The sequence below is a fragment of the Talpa europaea genome, assembly GCF_964194135.1.
Source record: "Talpa europaea genome assembly, chromosome: 14".
In the NCBI taxonomy this organism is placed as follows: Eukaryota; Metazoa; Chordata; class Mammalia; order Eulipotyphla; family Talpidae; genus Talpa; species Talpa europaea.
This window is the reverse complement of record NC_140082.1, coordinates 64,026,458-64,042,232: the sequence shown is the minus strand read 5'-3', so window position 1 is coordinate 64,042,232 and position 15,775 is coordinate 64,026,458. Positions and strand designations below refer to the sequence as shown.

Sequence of the window (15,775 nt, the reverse complement as noted above, 5' to 3'; positions counted from 1 at the left end):
GCTCTCAAGTCCACGTCCTATCAGTGGAGATGTACAGCCAGACCCACCTCCTGTTCCCTTCCTTCACAGCCTATCTGCCCTGCACCTTTGGAAATAATCAAATAAGCTAGTACAGCAAGTCTAGAATATCGTCATTTTGCTTGTAGTGAGGGGGCGGGGGGAAATCACTGTTTGGGGCCACTGTGGAGTTTGCACGTCCTCCCCATCTCTGAATTTTCTCCAGGTTCTTCCCACACCCCAAAGACATGCCCGGTGAGTTTCCCTGGCGTGAGGTGCACGTGAGGTTCCTGGCATGTCACTGTCGTCGCAGGGTGCCTGTTGGTGCGCGTGCGCATGCGCATGCCTCGGGTCCTGGAAGGGCGTGCTATTCAGGGTTGGCTCCCTCTTTGTGCCCTGAGCACCCAGGAGGTGGTCCAGCGACCTGTGACCCGAACTCATAGAAGCAGATTGGAAAATGAATGAATTTAAATAATTGTTTAATATTGAAGTGTTTGGGGTCTCTATTTAGAAGTTTGGTGATGTTTTGGTGACTCAAACGTGCAGTAGAAATTTAACTTTTTCTGTGGTAAATTTGGTTTCAATCTATGTCATTTTGCCTAAAGGTGCAGTTTCCAAGAACCATTTGATGACATTCAGTGAGGACTTACTGTATGTTCACAGATAGTAAAGTATAGGTCTCCTTTAGTACTTTTGATGCTAAAGTCGCAAAAGAAATTGCCCCTGTACACTCAATAGTCCTTTCATCCTATACTTTGCTCTGGAGAAATCTCTCATCTATGTTTTCTGTTCTATGGAGATTGCTTCTCTACTTTACCGAAAACAAAGTTGCTTTTTTCTTTTGCTTTGGAGCTTTGAAGACGCCTGTGAGGAGTGCACTTGATTATGGTGTGATTGTGCCTTGGTATTCAGCCATCTACATAGGCCCCCTCCCACGTGGCCAGCAAGAGAATAGAAAGGGCAGGAGGGGATGCAAGGCACTGCCCCTTCCCTCCAGTGGGGCTGCTGAGGTTCCTGCACGCTAAAAAGACTGCCCAATCTGGAGGAGTCTACCTTGCTACAAACTCAAGGGCAGGTACTCTAAGCCATTGCAAACACTGTTCATATTCATGTTTCCTTTTTTTAATTGATGTAAATTGCACTATAACATTATATAAGTTTCAGGTGTTCATCATTAAGAAGAAACATGTGTATATACTTTATTAAGGTCACCACTAAGTTCAAATCTGTTCTTCACCATATTCTTATAATGCAGATTGTTGTTACTTGAAATAACTTAATGATTTCTTCAGATTACAACTATAGTAAATAATTTGTTAAATGAAAAAGTTGATATGAAAGGAAAAAAAGCTTCCTTTAGCAAATGAAACCAACAGTTATATTCAAATTTAATTAACCAAGAAGCCCCCAAACCACAGAGCAAGTCACCCAGCATTGACAATTAATTAGCTTTGCTCTGAAAGAGCTACAGGTATTGAATAAAGAATTATGAATTAAAGGCTTTATTTTCTCTGCAAACGCTGTCCATTTCTAGCTATCACACCTTGATAGCAGTTTGCTGCTGCAGGCAACAATTTATATCTAAAGTGTGTAATTTCATGTCAGTCTTTAATTTCGCATGATCAAAATGTTGGGAAAGTGAGAAAAAAAGCATTATTTCTTTTAAAATAAAGTCATTAAAAGTGGACCACACAATTGCTTTTCAGTTCCTTATGCTTTTCAAGAGCATTTTCTACCAAACAGCGAGGGAAGATAAATGTTAAGGAGAACTCCTGGGGAATTAGTGAGCACCCTTGGCTTTTAAATGGGCTATCTGTCTGTGGTAGACCATGAAATTTCTTTAGTTTAACTTTACATTAGCATATGGATAAATGATTTAACTAGAAACTACTAGAGTTAGCATCTAAAAGGCAACATCATGTAATGAAAAGAGCATTCTATTTATTAGATTCTTGAAATCAAATTTATCTGGAATATGCTTGTTCCTTTAAGGAATCTTAATTTTAGTTGGATAATCTTTACATATATTATGGGCAGTTGTCTCTCAGAAGAAAAATCAGGCACTGCTGTTCCACAGGAATGGATTTTAATTGGGCTATGATTGTCTTTTTCTCTGTCTATATTGATAAATGACTGAAAAAGCTGATTGTAGATACATGATTTCATCAATTCTATTCAATAAGACCAACCATTATCAATTACTCATGTTTATGAAAGATAGCAGTAGTGTCAATCAACTAAATTCATGTATCTCTTTCTTTGGCACAGATTTCTAAATTTTATTTACATTTATTTGAATCTGGTATCTTAGGTGTTTATAATTCTTTTAATTTATGTACTGGATTCAGTTTGCAAATGTGAGATCAGTGAACCCACAAAGGGTTCAGATAGGCTTTATCCAAGTTGTTCAGAGTAGGTGTTTGCTAACACAGGTCACCTTGGTACATGTGTTGGTACATGTGGAACTAAGGTCAATTGAGGTCCTGTGGGCCTCCAGAGAAACTATAACCATTACTTAAAGAATGAACAACACCTAGATTTAGGGAAATCTTCAGAAAAATAAACTTTTTATCAGAGAAACCTATATTAAGGCAGGAAACACCCAGAGACAAGGTTTTGTTATATGAAGTCATTCCCTCCTCATTGTGTGAAACCCTCTTCATTTTCTCCATGATGCTTCGGGTCCCTTAGCACAGGATATAAACCCCTTGGTTTGCCCATTTACTTTAGAATTTATAGCCATGTAAATTCTCCGTGTGGATATTATTAAATTTGGGCATTTTTCCCTTCCATTTTGTCTGTCTGATGTTAATTTGTCTAATCTCAGAAGAACTCAGAGGGGTGGGGGAATTTATCCCTGTGCCCCAACACAAGCATGTGACACCAAGTAGATTAGAAGCTACCAGTTTCCCTGGTACTAAGCAGGTTTGAGCTAGGTAGTTCAGGCCAGGAGGCACAGAGCATTTTATCAGAAGGGATTAATGACCAGAAGGTTAATTAGCGCAGGGGGAAAAAAGTACAGGCAAAAAGAAAGCTAGGGAGATCAGTCCAGGTTGAAGCAGATGTGAAGTAGGCAAGCAGAAGCCAAGATGCAGGAGGTCAGGTTAGGAATCTGGGGAGATGAAGACCCAAGGCTTGGCAGACACTGCAGAAAGAAATGAGACCAGGGAGAATAGTGGGGGCTATGGCTAAGCCATCAGATCCAGGTGCACATGCACTGGCCCCAGGTCAGACAGGAGCAAGGCTATTTCTCATAGGTTCTGGGGAATGTGCTCTTTCCTTTCTGGGAATTGTCCAAGGCATCTGTAGTTAACAGACCTTGAGCAGAATGCCCTGCAGCCATACCTCCAGACTTCTGTGTTCATTATGGTTTTTTTCCCCTGATAAAGTTCTTAGGAGTGTGTATGGGCAGGTTGGAGCTTGTCCCTCCGGGACATAGTTGACTTAATGATTTCTTCAGATTTCAACTATAGTGAAAAAAAAAAATAGGAGTAAACAAGTAAGGAAGTGTAGCTCCACAGGTCTTGTATGAGGAAAAATAAGGATGCAGCAGTAATGAAGAAGCAAATAGCCATGGAATCAGAAGGTAAAGTATATATGGCATGAAAGGCAGTTTATAAATTGGTAGTGTGTCCCTTGAGACCTTTCTATTATGCATGAATTGAGGATAAATTTGTGGGTTTTCCATCTTCCAATGTCCTGAGAGAGTAGGGCATTCTCTCTTTAAAACATGAAAGATTTCTGAGGCTTGAATCAAGTTGAATCTTCCTGATCTCATTCAGTCCTGAATGAAAATGAACATTTTCCTCTAAATCTTGAGGATCCTTGTTGTCTCAACAGTATTCATGTCTGACTTACCAGTTTTTTTGTACAAAGAGAAATAAAAAAGCATAATAAGAGAGTCTTTGTGTCCTCAGATTGTCAGTAGAGTGTGGCACCAACTTGTCATGTTCTGGATGAAATTGACTTAATCAGGGCAGAGGTCCCTAAACTCTCTTAGGCCTGGAACCCAACATTTTGCAGATGGCATCCTGATCATTAGCAAAGGGGCTCCATCAGTGTCTTCATCACACGAAATATTAAAAGAAGCCACGAAGATGGGCCACGATGCCTGGATTCCCAATATCAGGCGACCTGGGGGTAGCAGAGCCTGGGGGACAGCAGGATTCTGAGCAGCTGCTGTATAATGAGTTGAGAGGGCTTAACCTCTGGCAAGACAAATGGACTCGCTTCCTTAAAAATGCTCCAAATCCCTAAAGGCACTGGGCAGCTTACCTGAGAAGGAACCAAGCATCAGAGAGACAAGAGCAGGTGCTCGATCAGGAGTGGGGGTGGAGACGGTTCCCTCAGTGCTTCTTAGCAGAGGCCCCACAAGGCATCCTCTGCCACTGAGAGTGTTTATTTGGTGTCTCTGCAATCCACATTTCCACAGTCAGGAAATAACAAATTCTTATTTTGTTCTGTTTAGTCTTCCATGCCAACAGCTAATTCTTTTATTAAATATCTTCTGCTTTATTTGGGCAGAATATGAAAGTGTTTCTATTTTCACACAAGGAGCTTGGCTCCTCAGACACTTTCATAGGTAGTTAGTTATAAGCAAAGGAAAAGTCTTTACTTTGAATAGCTCTTTTGTAGAAAAACTGGTTTATGAACGGGCTCCCTTTTCTCCTTTTGTTTTTGCCTTTAGTCATATTTTCATTTACTCATAATATTCTCACTCTGACCATGAAAAATACAGACACAAATAGATTAGCAACATCCGCCAACAGTGTGGTTTTCAAATGTTGCTTTCTGTTTACCCTTTTTCTACCCCCAGGCATGAATGAGTGGTGTGCTGCTCAGATAACACAGTTCAGGAAAAGCTTGCAGCCCCACCTGATGCTGAAGCTGTTCAGCAGGTAGTGGGTTTCCCTGCTGCGTGTCTGCAGCTCTCCCCAGCTTCTCTTTATCTCTGCCTGCCATGGAGTTAATATAAAATTATCAGTGATGTTGGGTGGAGTGGATTCTTCCCATCTGTGCAATTTAGGCACAGACTCTTGAACACAGAGCAGCTGCTAAGTGACTGAAGGATGACTTTAGTGATACCCATTGATACTCACAGCCCATTGATTACATAGTTCTTCTGTGTGTAGTTGTAATTCAATAAATATTAATTGATTTGTTTGTTTCCAGAGCAGAGAGGCATTCTGAACAGCTTCCAGCATTTGTGTGTGTGCGTGTGTGTGCAGAGGCAGCGGAATGAGGCAGTGGAAAATGGGACATAGTAAGGTTATGTGGTGATTGAGGTTGTTATATTGTTACTGTCGTGTAGTGCTCCCTCCAGGTTGGGATTGTAAGAGTAGAGAAAGCATTTTCATATTAATTTACCTTTTACATCCAAATTCTGGGCATGACCTAACTCACTCAGCTGAGACATTTTTTCCCTGTGATATGAAGGTATGTTGCTAAGCAACCAGATCAGTAATTGGTAAATGCTTATATGATTTGATTTGAGTTACATACAAAAATATGTAACCGCTTTTTTTTGGTCTTAAGTATTAGGCAAATGATTAGCATTTGGTTTTATTTTGCCCAAATAAAATAAAGTAAAAACTGCTTGCATTGATCAAGTTGCACTGGAAAATAATGGAGAGGACTAGACCACAGACGATTTGAATCCTAATCTCAAATTGAGAAATACTAGTCCTATGACAGCGAATAAGATCAGGTGACTGCTGAACCTTCATTTTTTTCCAATCTGTAATTTGGGGTACTTACCCCTTCTCTGTTGCCTCATAGGGCAGGGTGAGAGATAGATGTGATGATATGAGAAAAATGCTTTAGAAAGAACAAAACATCCCAAGGTCTGAGCATTCTCTAGAACTCCTTAATTGTGGGACTTGTTGGGAAGAACTCCAAAGGCCAAATTGATTAAGTAACACTGAGTGAGCACACAGTATCCCTCCAGCATGGCACCAAGCTGTGGGGCAGGTCTGGGAACCTCAGAAGAAAGGAACCACATGTCATTGACCTTCAGTGAGTTAATAATGCAGTTATGGAGGCAAGACTAATAACATACAAGCACAAATGACCACACCTCACTTAAAGCAGCATCTCAAGTATTAAAACATAAGCTATGTGCTCTCGAGACCAATTGCTGTGGGACGTCAGGGAAAAGGATGATGGTCCCTGGAGGCTGGAGTAGTTGATGAGGGCAACTTATACAGGCCCTCGAAGAATGAGTAAATGTTTAAGAGACAAATAAGGGTAAATTATTGTCAATATCATTAATGTTGGGCATTAAATTGCAAAAAAATCAATCCATTTTCAAATTCTATCAGTGTCTGGCTGTAATGTTTTAACACAGTATTGTTTGGGGTTAATGGTCAGCCATGTTTTTTGCCTCCTAGCAGTAAATATTTTATTTGAAGTCGTATCATGAATTATCTTCCTCCACTAATGAAATAGATCATTTACATAAAAATCAGAAAAACCCCAGGACCCATATGCTATTCAGTCCCCGGAGTCATGGAAATGACCCCAGTGACAGCCAATTAGAAAATGGTGAGGTAACGGAGGATGCTGGTATTCCCTGTCTGGAGAGTCTTCAAAATGACCAATATGCTTCATGACAGTGCCAAAATACTTTTAAGTTGGTGTGATTTCAAAATGAAACATAACTGGTGGTTTTTTTTTTTTATATATATATATACATGCAGATGGATATCTTACTGTTTCCAGAAGCTTTGCCTCAGACCAGTCATTCTTGTCTCCTATTTACAATCCTTTTATTTTCTTCTCCCCTTCTGTCATTGACCCGTGGATTTCCTTGAAACTGCTGTGATCTGTCATGTCATTGCTCATTATCAGATAGTCTTAATCCTCAGAGCATTGAAATATTTTATAATGGCACATAAGCCAGCATAGCCCATGGCAGCCCCAGCCATTGTCACATTAAATTACAACTTGGATTGTCCTGTACGTGCTGACGGTGGAGATTCTACCACTCTTTACCCCTCCCGGGTCGGGACCCTTTCTGTGCCGCAGATGTGGCAGTTCTGAGGGCCTCACCTTGCCCTCTTCTTGAGCAATTTTTCAGTTGCAATTTCACCAATCAATTGCTTACATCTAATTTAGTAGAGCCTGAATGGCCTCCTAATTTTTATAAACCTTTTCCCACTTATTGGCACCTCCCACATTTGAACACCCCCCACTTACACAAAAAGAAATTATCTCAAAAATGCTCTTAGCAAAATTCATGGTGTATAGAATTTTTTAAAAAAGAGTCCTCAGGGCCTCCCTGGTGCAGCGGTTGAGTGCTGGGTTGCGAAGCTGCCCGCAGCCTCTCTGCAGCGCCGGTTCCATCCCTGGCTGCCAGGGCGAGGTTCCCACATGGCGCGCAGACCTCTCCTGCCGCCCGCTGCTCCCCTCAGCAGTGTACTTCATCAGTCTGCCTGCTCTGCTCTCCCCTCTGGCTCTGGTGAATTCTCTCACCCTCCCGCGCTTCTGACTGTACCCAGTGCTTGTATAAATAAATAAATAAATCTTTAAAAAAAAAACAACAGATTACCTAATATTCCTGCCTGTTCTCTAAGGAAATGTCTGTTCTTCATGAAGCTAATAATTCTTGAAAGATGGCTAGGACAAGTTTTCAGTCACCCTAGACTCTAAAAGCAGTAGACCCCAATTTCATTCTTATGAGATGCACTTGAAATGAGGGCATTTCATTTGAACACTACAATTTTGAAAACTAAGGTAGTAGTTTGGCAAATACTCTATTGTGCAAATGCAAAAATAAAAGGAGAAGAAAAATCCCCCAACGGTTCCCCTTCTGATCTACATAACTGGCGCCTGATACCTAAGACTGCCTCAAACCTAAACCATTTATGCTCACCAGGTAATTATTTAGCTCATTGTTTTTAAGATATGGAGAGATGTGGCAATGAGGACAAGCACCTATCACATCTAAAGGTCATCACAGTACTAAACTGATTGCTGATTCAGATATCATCATGTTGATGCGTTAGGGTAGTTGTCTCCTGGGTAAGATCAGTAAGGATGTGATGAGAGGGGTAGAACCCAGAGGGAAGAATCCAGGTCACTAGGTTTAAATTCTTGCAAGTTCGCACTATAGGATTCCCCTGCTATCCGAAAGTGAAACAATGGGTATGGTTTGGTAGGCTATTTTGGGGGGGTCTGGATACACTCAAAAAAAAATTTCCATACAAATTAATTGTAATAGTGTTCCCAGATCCCCAAAATAACCTACCTGCCAAGTCATACCAAATAAGAATATTCTACTTTGGGGTAGTGGGGAAAACCTAATTGCTCCTTTCCTGGTATTGCTTATAGCATGACATCACCTTCTTTCTAGGTGTTCAGCAAATGTTAATTTCATCCTAGGGAGACTATCTTTTTCTTGAAACAAGGCACAGAGAATTAAATAAAGCTCATGGATTTTTAAAGATGTACCCTGAAATGAATAGCTTTAGGAAATATATGTTAGCCATGGTAAAAGTGAGATAAATAAATATTACTTATAATGGTTTTTAGGCTAATTTCTGTTGTTTGAAATCTTATGCAAAAAGCCACTCAGCTGCTTTTCTCCCTATGAAAAAAACTTGAAAGGCATTAATTACATACATATACTTGTAACCAAAATATCTTTTCCCTTTCAATTCTTTTGTGACTTCCTCCCCTTTGTTACTGAATAATACAATTATGTTTGAGTGATTTCTGTACCTTAACCTTCTCCTATCTGTGCGTCATTGAAATTCCATGTAAAAGAGAAAAAGCTGCTGACTACAAAGAAATCAGATGATGTCAAAATTAAAACAAAATGTTCCTATAGCATATATATATATGCTATAACATGTGACTTCTATTACTTTCAAAATTCTGTCATTCCGATCCATTTTACCTGCATGTTTTAGAAGAAAATAATTTTTAAATGTATTCTCAAAATAATTTTTTCCATTGTTATTGTTCTACATCAAAGCTTAAATGGAAAGGAGATTCTAGGAATCACTTTAGAATCTCTGGCCTGAAAGGGATTTTGGAAGTCACCTGATTTTCCCTTCATGTATTTTAAAGTGTACTTCATATATTTTATTTTCAAGGATACCTACTTTCTTCCCCTGCAGGGGAAGGGTCTGGGGAATATGTGTGTGGTAGAGATAAGAAACAGGAAAAAAAGTGCCCAAGGTCACTATGTCTTCTAAACTGCCTTCCACTCCCTTTTCCTCTCTGTCTCCCCATTATACTGGGAACCCCAATGGTGGCGAAGTGGAAACTACAGTAAACTCCCTATTCTTTTGCCACCCTACAAAAGAACCCTAACTTAAATGGATAAACACCTCCTTTCAGTAACTAGCAGATCATCATCTCTCCCCCTTCTTTCTAACTCTCCAAGATGTAGGCAGGCTGGCCTGAAAGCAGTGAGGGGTGCTGAGCAGTGGCCAAAGGGTGGAAGGGAGGGGGGCATCAGATGCCTCTGTCTGAGCCACTATTCATTCAGGGAGAGAATCTCAAGGAGTAATGAAAACTGCCCAGGGAAGCACCAGACTAGTCATTGAACCACTCCACTTCATCTTCCATTTCAGAAAGAAAGCATCAAGAGTGGCAATGAGATCATGAAAAAAAGATTATTCTGAGTTTTTTTTCGCTGATTTGCAAAGAAAAGCACTGTGACAATCTCCATCCCGGGCCTTTCATTTTCATCCTACTACAATAGAGTGACTATAGAGAGTGCCCTCAGTTTGGTACATGGTAATGGCACTACTGGGGTACTCTTCCATCAAAGCCTGCTATTTTTTATATATGCCATTCCTCTGTATTTCACTTTTTAAAAAGCGTTTCTTTTAAGACTGAGGAAAATTAAACGTGGAAGTGCTAATTCCATTGGCTGTGTTTGTACATTGGCAATTTTGTCACTCAGGAGATTTGTCAAAAGCATAATTGCAGATACACAATTAAAACCAAGTGTTGTCATTAAGTTTGGGTGGGGGCAAAGAAGGTGCAAACAACACTCATTTTATCTTTTGACCTGCTTCCCTTGTGACCTGTCATGTAAGAACACTGGATGGATTATAAGGTTTTGATCTGTAGAATAAAGTCATGGTAGTCCATTTGTTTTAGGCAGCAGTTCAAATGATATTGAATAATATTCAAATGTTATTAAACATTAGAAAAGGAAATTGAAATTCTTAGAACAAGAATATAGACTGAAAAATTAATCTAGAGAGGAATATATTATGTTCAGTCTGTGAAATGCCTTTGCCTCACATTGCCCCTTGCCTTGCTTCCCCCTCTTAATACAATTATGATATTCGAGGGGGTACAGAACCTTTGATTGATGGAAGACAGGATGTGACAACTGTTGTTACTACTGATGCTGGCATCTTCTCTCCCACCTTTCCCTCTTTGTACCCTTCATGCCTCCTTTGCTGGCTCTCAGCTTCCCATATCTTGCATTTAACCCTGAACTTCATCTTGATTTATTTTTTTAAAGATTTATTTATTTATGCATACAAGAGCTGGGGTACAGGCCAGAGATGCAGGGAGTGAGAGGTTTCACCAGAGACAGTTGGGAACAGAACAGGCAGATTGACCGAAGTACACTGCTGAGGGGAGTAGTGGGCAAGTCAGGAGAGGTCTGCTGCGCCATGTGGGTAGCTCCCTGGCTGGTTGGGGATCAAACTCATGCTGCAGAGGCTGCAGACAGCTTCATAGTGCAGTGTTTAACTCCTTGCGCCACCAGAGAGGCCCCTGCATCTTGTTTTAAAGCCTACCCAGCACACGAGCCTGTTTTCCATGCAAGCAGTCCATAGTCATGACATCCTAGGCCCCAGCTGAAGTTTACACTGGTTTGGTTGTTTCTTCAACCCCTCTGCCCTGGGCCTTGTGTTCTTCTTCCACGACTCCACATGTAACATGCCTTGACTGGTCACCTGGTGGCTCTTCCTCACACTGGTTTGAATTTTACAAGGTGTTAGAGTTTCTAAAGAGCTCATAGTGCACTCACACTTGAGTTTATTCCAGAGAAGTTATGGAACAATTATCCTAACCAGTGCTGTTTATTCTCAAAGATGACCAGCTTTATTTTTGCTTAAATTGAGTGTGTAAGGATGCAAAATGATTGTTTGTGAATGAAGATTGCAGAGCTATGGCAATTTTCTGGGTTTTCCCTGCTCTGTAAGTGATCGAACAGCTCATTAAGGTGGCTCTGTTGCAGTGAGGGGTAACTGCGCACACTGAAAGCAAGGGGAGAACTATTAAACTTCGATAAGAACTAGGGGGTTCTTGAAGAAAGAGAATATTAAGTAACCCTAACACATCTGAGTATAGCTTACTTTCCCTCTTACTGTACCTTTCTTACTTTTCCCTCCAGAGCTGCTCAGAAGTTAAATCTATCTTCTAAAAAGAAGAAGCATCGACCATCTACTTCCTTGGTTGCCGAGCAACCCCTGTTTGGCACCAGCTTCAGTGGCATCCTGCAGACCTCCCCTCCCCCCGCCCCGCCCTGTCTGCTGAGGGCCATCAACAAGGTGAAGGACACCCCCGGCCTGGGCAAGGTAGGCACCTGTGCCAGCTCCACAGGGCTGAGTGTGTGGCTTGTGTGTCACTGGGAAAAAAAGAAAATGAAGGCTCTGGTTGGTTTGTTAAAATAAGAAGGTGATGCGGAGATAATAAAACAGTGGAATTCATTTGCAAGTACTGTAAGATTTTCTTTGTTAAATACATATTACCTAGTAAATTAAGGCGTTTCAGGGATTGGCAATCTGATTTGACTTTGGGGGGAAAAAACAGCTTTGGCTTGTCTGACAGAACTATAACCATTTAAAGTGAAGACACTAAAAAGGACACAGAGGGAGAAAAGCAGAGGTAGGGGACCAAGAGAAGACACAGCACGGGAATAAGACATAAAGATGCTTCATAAATTCCTCGTGACACTTAATTTTTTTCTCTCTCTTCCACAAAATCACACCTTCTGTTTCCTAATGAGACCACTGATGGGATTTCTAGGGAGCATTCTCCGTCTTGCCATTTTAGTTAAGAAATGCAATTTTGGCTTGTACAAATACTCAGAAAAAGACGTGGGAACACAATTATGAGATGCTGTTTGGCTTTATGTGGGATAACTTTTTCATACGTCATCCCTAAACTCTCCTCTGAGATGAACAGCTTGGCAAAGTGACTTATAGTTTCCTCCCCAATTGGTAAATTAGCTGGGGCTTACAAAACCATTTATCTAAAGAAAAGGGTGGCTATTTTACTTCTTTTATTTTCCTCAGAAGTACGATGGTGTACACAGCCTCACCAACCCCTAGCTGACATACTGTGACAAGGTAACTTTTGGGGAGTTGCAGGTGTTGCTAAAGGGAGTGGCTGCTAAACTCTGCAGACCCAGCTTTACTCAGACACAGCACTGACTCCCTCCCCCCTTATCCCTCAGCAAGGTCATTCCCAGGGCCATGGTGTCTCTGGTCTTTCTGGACTTAACCTTGAACCCTCTGCCCCTTCTTTGTGCTTTCTCTTTTCCCAGTTTCTCCTGTCTTCTCTGCCCTCACTGGAAAGGTATTAATTTGCTATGTTGTGCTTCCCAACGGTATTTAAAGTTTATGATTATGTTGAATAGAGCAGTGCTCATTCTAGCGGAGATCATTCGCTTCTGGAATTTTCCTTGGCATTGGACAAAGCAGGTAGTTTTCTTTTTCTTTTTTTTAAGATTTATTTATTTATTTATGCATACAAGAGCTGGGATGTAGGCCAGAGGGTGGAGGTGTGAGAGGATTCACCAGAGACAGAGTGGGGAACAGAACAGGTGGATCTACTGAAATACACTGCCCAGGGGAGCAGCGGGTGGGGCAGGAGAGGTCTGCTGTGCCATGTGGGTCAGCTCCCTGGCCGGGAATTGAACTCATGTCGCGGTGACTGGCAACAGCTTCATAGTGCTGAGATTTTACCCCTTGCACTACCAGGGAGGCCCAGGCCCCAAGACAGGTAGTTTTCGACTGATGGTTTTCCGGGGCCAAGACATCAAGTAAGAAATAGGCAGAAGAGCAGACTTCTGTGTGGGCTGCTCCAACCTCACCAGCCCTGAAAAGAGATGGAGAGAACTGCTGGACCCAAGACCGCGCTCTAGGAGAGGACTCAAGTGGTGGGAGCTGCTGAGGAAGGGTAGTGTCCCTCCCCCCGACACACACTCAGGGACACACTGGATAACAGTGGATGGCTGATATAACATAGTCTAAAGAGGGTGGGTACATAGAACTGAAGGATTTCTTTTTAATTAAAAGATTTTCTAATTGTGGTAAAATACGCATAGCTTAAAGTTTCAATCTCAGTAATTTTAAATGTATGTGAGCTTATTGTTTCATTAAGGGCAGTTTGAAACTTGAGTGCTGGCCAAAGTGCTCTGGGCAAAGTAAAATTGAGCTACCATTACAGTCTCCTGGATACCCATGCTCTGAGCAACATCTTCTGAATAAATCTGGACAAATATTTAAATGTCTTCATTTTGAAGAAGCAACAGATTGTCAACCAACTGGGTACTTGTACCCTAGTATGGGCTTTTCCAGGACACCTGAAAATGAACCATATGAGAAATTATCTGCCTACATCTATGATAGTGCCTTGCATGTGGCTCCTAAAAGGACTGATCTAGATACATCCTCAGGTGGGCCTGGGTCCTGAGCCTGGGCCTTCTGTCTCTATTTCCCCAACCTCTACCTCCCCTCCCTGGAATTATGCTATGAGGGGATCAGAGCGCCAAGGCTAGGATAAGCCAGCAGAAAGAATGTTAACAGTCAAGAAGATGACCCAACACTTCAACCAAAATATTGTGGAGGCAAAGGGCACTGATCCAATTTGTTTTCATGACATGACCAGATAGGTGTATAATTATAAATAAGACAACCAAGGGAAAGGTCAAGTATAACTACAATTAATTATAAATGTAATTTTATAATAGTAAACTAAATCTTGCAAATCATGCACTTATTTTTTCAATTTTATAATAATTTTATTCTTGCTCATTGTGATAATTTTCATTTGCAGCTTTTTACCTTTTGAATATCTTGAGTTGCATTGTCTTTCTCCCTCCATCCTTGTCCTATAATATTAGAAGCTGCATTTTTAATCTGAGGAATTATAGTAAATGCTACAGGCACAAGGAAACACATAATAGTGTTTATGATGCCTGTTGTTTGAAGAATTAAAAGTTCTGAGTGAATTTATCTCCCAGTTAATAAAAGTAATAGAGCACTGAGTGAAATATCAAGGAAAAAAAGTAATTATAATGAAGTAAAAATCAAAATCAACAGGTAACTATAAATCAGAGACATTCTGCATGGGGGGAGGAGGGAGTTGGATCGAAACAGGGGTGGGAAGAGCACAAGGGACTATGGTGATGGTATATGGGTGAATGGGTGGTGGGAATTTCATGGGGACTATACCCGAGGTGATAAATTTTTAATTTACAAAAATGAAAAATGATGTAAAACTATATAAAATAATTTTAAAAAGGCAACTAATAGAGCAGGAAGTAAGAAGAAATAGACATAATAAAAGAAGGAAGAAATAGACATGATAAAAGAAAGAAGAAGCACTTATTTTTTTTAAAGGAAGATATTATCCCTTCATTCAATATATTTTTTTGAATGAGAGAGAAGGGGGTGGTGTTAATCAGCTAGGAATGGCAGGAAGCCCCGAGTTTGTCCATGAAAGTTTACATCATGGATGGAACCATCAGCCTAAGTATCACAGAGGTGATGGAAGATGTGATTTCTGCCTGACCAGTGGCCACATGTCAGCTGTCCTGCTGCCCCTGGGGCCTGGGGCAGCAACAGGGAGGGAGTGGTGACAGTGGTGGGAGTGTGCCCTCTAGAAGACCAAAGTAATCATATACCCATGTGACTGAAACAAGAGGTTGTGTTAGCATCCCTCCATCCTGCCACCTCCTGCACTTCTCATAATTTCAGGCCTTTATTTTGCCACAGGGAACCCAGCTACTTGACCTCAGTGAGATCCATTTCCCAGATTCAAAACTTTTCCACCCCTTTGCTATCTCTTTGTAATTAGGAACTATGGTTCTGCTCAACCATAAAGTTCTATCAGTTTAGCTCTTTTGCATCATTTATATTTAACATCTTTAAAAAAATACAGTGGACTTTAATATAGAACGTAAATAATCAGCACTATGCTTAAATCAGTGTATTGAAGTAGCTAAGTTCAAATTCATATTTGAAATTTCATATTTGAAACCTGAGCTGGGAGTTCTGGGGGGTGGCCAGAGGCCAACTTCCACCTCCAGGCCTCAGTCATCCCAGGACTTACTCGAGAAATCTAGCAGGTTTTCACAGAAATGGGGCTATTTAGAGCAACCCTTCCATTTAGTTAACAAAAAACCAAGGCCCTAAGAGAATAAGAGATTTTTCTGGTGTCTCCTGAGTTTAACCAAAAAGTCAAGACTTATAAACCATTGTATTTTCTACTGTCACACTGGCTGCCACTTGATGTACATGACCATCAAAATTTGGGGTAGAGATATGAATGTGATGGAGCTCTGATGGTAGCAAAATAATTTTGGGAAATAGCTGCCTTCAACCAGCTGTTGAAGGCAAGAGTTATGGTTGGAAGGGAAAGGGCAATCGCAGCCATGAGCAAGGTCACAGAGCCAGGCCAGATCCTAAAATAGCTCAGGATCCCCAGCACCTAGAATAATTCTTTAAGGAGCACCCCCAAATGTCAGGGCTGTGCTGGCACTCTTCTTGCAATGATGAACAACAGGCAGAATGGC

At 41.0% G+C, this 15,775-nt stretch overlaps 1 protein-coding gene across 1 annotated transcript in view; it reads left to right on the top strand.

Annotated features, from left to right (window-relative positions):
• KIF26B (kinesin family member 26B) overlaps positions 1–15,775 on the top strand; it is a gene marked incomplete at both ends in the record, with an annotated part of 536,756 nt that overhangs the window by 364,308 nt on the left and 156,673 nt on the right. Inside the window, one exon of the mRNA XM_084254495.1 lies at positions 11,366–11,549. Within this exon, the coding sequence (XP_084110621.1) occupies positions 11,366–11,549 (184 nt within the window). The remainder of the gene's footprint in view (positions 1–11,365; positions 11,550–15,775) is intronic.